Source organism: Halyomorpha halys, unplaced genomic scaffold, assembly GCF_000696795.3.
Source record: "Halyomorpha halys isolate HHAL.00 unplaced genomic scaffold, Hhal_1.1 Scaffold727.1, whole genome shotgun sequence".
In the NCBI taxonomy this organism is placed as follows: Eukaryota; Metazoa; Arthropoda; class Insecta; order Hemiptera; family Pentatomidae; genus Halyomorpha; species Halyomorpha halys.
The window spans coordinates 4835-10664 of NW_027107768.1; the positions used below are offsets into that span (position 1 = coordinate 4835).

The window sequence follows — 5830 nt, forward strand, 5'->3', positions numbered from 1 at the left end:
CTTAAGCAAATAACTCAAGAATGAGAGGGGAAAGAAAAAAAAAACTGTAGTTTATTACATATATTTTGTATTAAGACTAATAATTTATAATTTTATTAACTATTACTTTTTTTAAAAAGATTTTTCTTTTTTCCCTGATAGTACAAGAGAGCCGGGAAGAAAAAAAGGCAGTTATCTCACCCCAATTTTTGATTACTTTAATGAAAACTAGGTATAATTACTAGTCAAAATTGATGTGTCTGCCAAGTATAGATAGGGGGAATAAAAAATGGTGGCCATTTCAAAGCAATAAAAAAAACTAATTTTTCATTCTATATCTTAAAAACTACCAACAACACTAGAAAATCTAAGAGAACATTATTTAAAGAAGAGTAAATTTTCTGAAATATTAGCCCTAAAAGAGCTATTTACGTCCAATAGTTCTTGAGATATAGCTTTTTAAAAAGCAAAATTTCTTAAAAATCTACTGAAAGATTATTGGTTAGTTAATTTATTTTGAGAAATCTATATCTCAGGAAGTATGTGACGTACAGATGTCTATTAGCACTCAAATTAAAGCAAGTTTAATGTACTATAAAGTAGTTTATGACCTTTACCTTTGTAGGAATAGTAGTTTTCATAATATTTGCTAAAATAAATTGATTTATAGTTGTTCGGACAATAAGTTTGATTTATGAAAAACTTCATTTCAGAAACCATTGGACGTACAGATGTCTGCCAGCACTCAAATTAAAGCTAGTTAAATTTAATACAAAATAGTTAATAATGTTTATCTTTGTAGGAGTAGTAGTTTTTATGATATTTGACAAAATAAACTCACAAAATAGTAATTTCTAGTTCTTCGTATAAAATGTTGGATTTTTGAAATAATACATCTCTAGATCCATAAGACGCACATATGTCTGCCAACACTCAAAACGAAGTAAATTTAACTTACTATAAAGTAGTTTATGACACTTATCTTCGTAGGGGTAGTAGTTTTTATGATATTCACATATTAATATAAATTTGGCAAATGAAAATTTGTCCGAAAAACTATAAATCAATTTATTTTAGAAAATTTCATGAAAAGTACTACTCCTACGAAGATAAACATCATAAACTACTTTATAGCTCATTAAACTAGCTTTAATTTGAGTGCTAATAGACATCTGTATGTCAAATGATTTTTGAGAAATAAATTTTTTTAAATCTTTCAGTAGGTCCCATACAACATTTTTATGAAATGTCGCTTTTTAAAAAGCTATATCTCAAAAACTATTTAATGTAAAATATTCTATTAGGGCTCATATTTTAGCAAATTTACTCTTCTTTAAATGACGTTCTCTTAGGTTTTCTTGTGTTGTTCCTACTTTTTAAGATATAGATCTCCGAATGAAAAATTAGTTTTTTTTATTGCTTTGAAACAGCCGCCATGAAGATAAACATCATAAACTACTTTATAGCTCATTAAACTAGCTTTAATTTGAGTGCTAATAGACATCTGTATGTCAAATGGTTTTTGAGAAATAAATTTTTTAAAATAAATTCACTAACTACTGATCTTTCAGTTGGTCCCATACAACATTTTTATGAAATGTTGCTTTTTAAAAAGCTATATCTCAAAAACTATTTAATGTAAATAATTCTATTGGGGCTCATATTTTAGCAAATTTACTCTTCTTTAAATGACGTTCTCATAGGTTTTCTTGTGTTGTTCCTACTTTTAAGATACAGATCTCCGAATGAAAAATTAGTTTTTTTTTATTGCTTTGAAACAGCCACCATTTTTTATTCCCCCTACCTATACTTGGCAGATTCATCAATTATGACTAGTAATTATACATATTTTTCATTAAAGTAATCAAAAATTGGGGTGAGATAACTGCCTTTTTTCTCCTCTTGGGCTTTTGTACTATGAGGTTACATAAATCAGGAATGAGTTCCTACTTCCCTTAGTTCATGTTTTTTATTTATTTCCATTTTTTTTTTTTTTATTTTGCTTTATAATTGTGGCAGCTTGAACATCATATTATTTTTATAAATACGCATTCAGAATTTGATCATATGTTATATTATTTGTTTTTTATAATAATTCTTAAGTGGAAAAAAAGAGAAATTATATGCATCAAATACAAGCTAAAGCATTTGATAACTAATTTTAGTCAACTGTTACTTCATTTGATTATTTTAACTTAATTTTAATATTATATTAAAAGGTAAAAATAAAATATACATAGTGAGTATTGAAGTGGCAAAAAAGAAAATAATACAAGAAGGATTAAATTATTACTTACTTGACCTTGTTGATCAAAAAATTTTTCCACCACAGACTTTATTTGTTCGAAAAGAGTGGGATAAAGAGCTGCTGACATTTCATGTCCAACAAGTTCTTTGACATGCTTCTGAATCTGAGCACCAAATTTTTCATTATTACAAACAAGCAATCGTAACAGATGCCCAATGAATCTAATAAAAAAAAAATCTTGCAATGTAGAATTGAATTACCTGAACAATAAAAAAAAAAATCTTACATGTGAAAAGCAATCTTTTAAATGATCTATGACATTATGATTTTTATATTGGTAAAAAATGAATTAGCTAAGGAGTGAACTAATTCTTCAGGAGTGGCTACCACTTTTTCAGAAAACTGAAATGAATATCTTAATATTATTACTTAAGACATGATATCAGGTACTTGGTAAATTGTAAGCAACAAAATTTTTAGGTCATATTTTTCTAGTATTGATACATGTAAAAACTGGAACTGAAAAACTTGTAGAAAGATAAAAGTCACATTATTAATATTTTAGGACTTATATCCCTCCTTTTATCTTTTAACTTCTTCAGTTCAAATCCTTAATGAACTTTCATAATACAGGTACTCTTTCAATAGAGAAAAAATACAGTAGTTTCATGGAAAGGGATATAAATATATCTAAATAACCCATCTCATTAACTGCTGCATTCGATATATCAGTTTTTACCTTTGTCACCTCTTTATCCACCTAAAGGTATTCACAGACGAGGCAACAAATTGGTGCATACTGGTGGAGTCAGTAAGTATTCTGTTAACTAGAAAAAAGTCAACAGTATACTACTCAACATCCGGAGGCATTCTGTTGTGATATCAATCCCTGTTTTTCATTCCAAATGGAAAACATCGCTTATTGCGTACATCGAACATTACAAAAAATGCTCTAGAAACAACTGGTGGAATTTTATTAGGTAGTTTTTAATTGATAAGTTTTTATTTGGACATATTTTATTATTTTTATAATATAAGTCATGGTTTATTATCATTTTTAGTGAAACATGATATGGGGAGAGAGCTTATAGTAGAGCTAATAGAAATGTTGAGTGCTGTTTTATGGAACATAACACCAAGCACAAGGATTAACAGGATATAAAGATATGTGCATATTGGGCTGAGTTCAATGCATATTCGTGTCAGTTTTTGTAACTTATATAAATAAATGGAACATTGAATATTGGCAACATGACACATTTCCATGCTACGACAAACATGTTGTGATGTATGGTACAGTAGTAGAACCACATATTTCGAACAATGCTACACAGGTTTCAGGTTTCATCATGTTTGTCCATATTCTTTCTTTCATGTTATTATGATTTCCTTCTGGCCTGAATCAATGCAAATATTTTTAAATAGTAACTGATTTTTGTTTTATTCAAAATATTTATTAGTTTATTGAAAAAGTAATTTATATAGATAATTGAAAAGCATTAAAATTTAATTTTAAAATCTCCAATAAAAAAAAAATTATAATTATTTTCCAGAAGTGGAAATACTGTCTTTTTTATGGGATGATTCTCTATTATATGAAGACAAATATTACTGATTTTCTTTTAATACAAAAGTATGTTAATTTATACCTTGTCCTAAAGGAGCTTTAGATAAATAATTTTATGATAAATAAATTAATTTTTACTTCATAATATCTTGAATAATAAATAATCAGAAAATCAAACAATAATATTCAATAATGTAAGCTGAAGTTTTGACTCTGTTGCAGCCAACAACACATGCTTAGATGTGTACATAGATTATGCACATGGTGTTGAGATTATTTGTTTACACATTCAACTAATAAGTTTTTCATTCTATGCGAATATTTTGTATTTTACATTTGTTTATAAATTCGACTGTCGACCCATTTATGGAGTCGTCCCTATCCATTCATGGAAGGATGATAGCAGCGTGGTAACGTGCCTGTCTACTAACCCAAAGATTGTGAGTTCGAGCCCTGCCCTATCTGGGATTTTTTCAAGGATTAAAATTATACAAAACTCACTCACAACCTTCCGCTGGGCATTTGTGAGGCCCATTAGCCTCACATGTGGGTGGCACTCACAATAAATAGGCATAGGAGTGACGAAACCCAACCTTCGAAAAAACCATGTCAAGAAACGTGCGATGTATTTCCTCATACATCGTGCGAGGACTTGGACCTCCACAGTCTGTCGCCCATATAATAATTATGAATTCAATTAGTTTTACAATCAGATATACATATACAATCAAACTATGTCTGAACATAAATGTTCGAATTACAAGTTAGGTAGTAGTTTATACTCATCACTTCAATTTTTCTAGCACATTACTTTTCTCCATGACTCTATTAACACCTCAGGGGTCCCAATGGTCACCTCCTGGAGGTATGTGCCATCAGTTCCAGAGCAACTCCCTCAATTGGTTCACCAGCTCTACAGGACTGTACTGAACTCATAGCTCAATAATGGCCTCCTGTCATGATTTTAAGTTAACAGCCATGAGCAGTTAAGGCATTCTTTATTATTTTATTAAAAAAAAAAACTAGTTTCTTATATCATCAAAAGTAACTGCATTCACTATAGTAAAATTAATATTTTGTTCTTTAGGGATTATATCCTTTTAAATTTCAAACTATTAGCAATTATAAATGAACATAATTATAACTATTCATTCTGTTTTTACTTTAGTTCCAATATCACAAGGTATGGCATTTGGTTATGCCATCTTCATGTAGATTTTCTTTTTTGATTTAACAAAATAATTTATGTATTTATATATCTTTACTAAATTAGTATTTAATTTGATTTTAATAACTTTTTTAAATTAAAAAATATGGAAGCAGGGATATTAGAAGTTTTTAGGTATTTCTAAAGGTAAACCCTCAATTGCGCATAATAGAAATAGAAATTCATTTAATACAAGAAGTTTGCTTATAGTTCTTCAATTATAGACAAAATTGCAGTTTTTTAATCAGAGAAGTATAGTTTTTATGTATATTTGCATGAATGTAGAGTATATTTAGTTTAACTGAATTTAAACAAGGTCAGGTAAGGTTTCCATGTATTAATATTATAAATTCAACAATAAAGTTGATTATTCTAGGATTTGGGCATTCAATACACATTTTAGGTTTTTTACTACATGTAATTCATTTTTTTTATAGCACAAAAATCTGGTCTCTAGTTATCACAATCTGTCTTATGCCCCTTTTAGTGAACTTAAAAAACTAGAAAAACTCTCAATTCCTCAGATATTTCATCGATTTTCCACATCTTTTTAACCAAAAAGTGTATTAGAAGAAGATAGTTGACCGTATGAAGTAGATTGGAGGAAGATAGTCTGGGTGGTGGTCAATATAGGTGTCAAAATAGTAAAAAAAAACCTAGAGAGAGAGAGAGAGAGAGAGAGAGAGAGAGAGAGAGAGAGAGAGAGAGAGAGATTTTATTGTTCTTGAATTATTTACAATTTTACAATAAACCATGATGCTCTGAGACTACAGTGTCTCATTGAGCAATTCAAATTATTCACGTTTCTGGGTACAATATAAGTTTTTTT

The 5830-nt window shown here is 28.7% G+C and overlaps 1 protein-coding gene across 2 annotated transcripts in view; it reads right to left on the minus strand.

Annotated features, from left to right (window-relative positions):
* Positions 1-2257: 2257 nt before the first annotated feature.
* LOC106685731 (neurofibromin) overlaps positions 2258-5830 on the minus strand; it is a gene marked incomplete at its 5' end in the record, with an annotated part of 167063 nt that continues 163490 nt past the window's right edge. The window contains 1 exon segment of one of the 2 annotated variants that reach the window (XM_067046112.1): positions 2258-2390. In XM_067046112.1, the coding sequence (XP_066902213.1) occupies positions 2315-2390 (76 nt within the window). In that variant the 3' untranslated portion in view covers positions 2258-2314. 2 annotated transcript variants of the gene reach the window in all.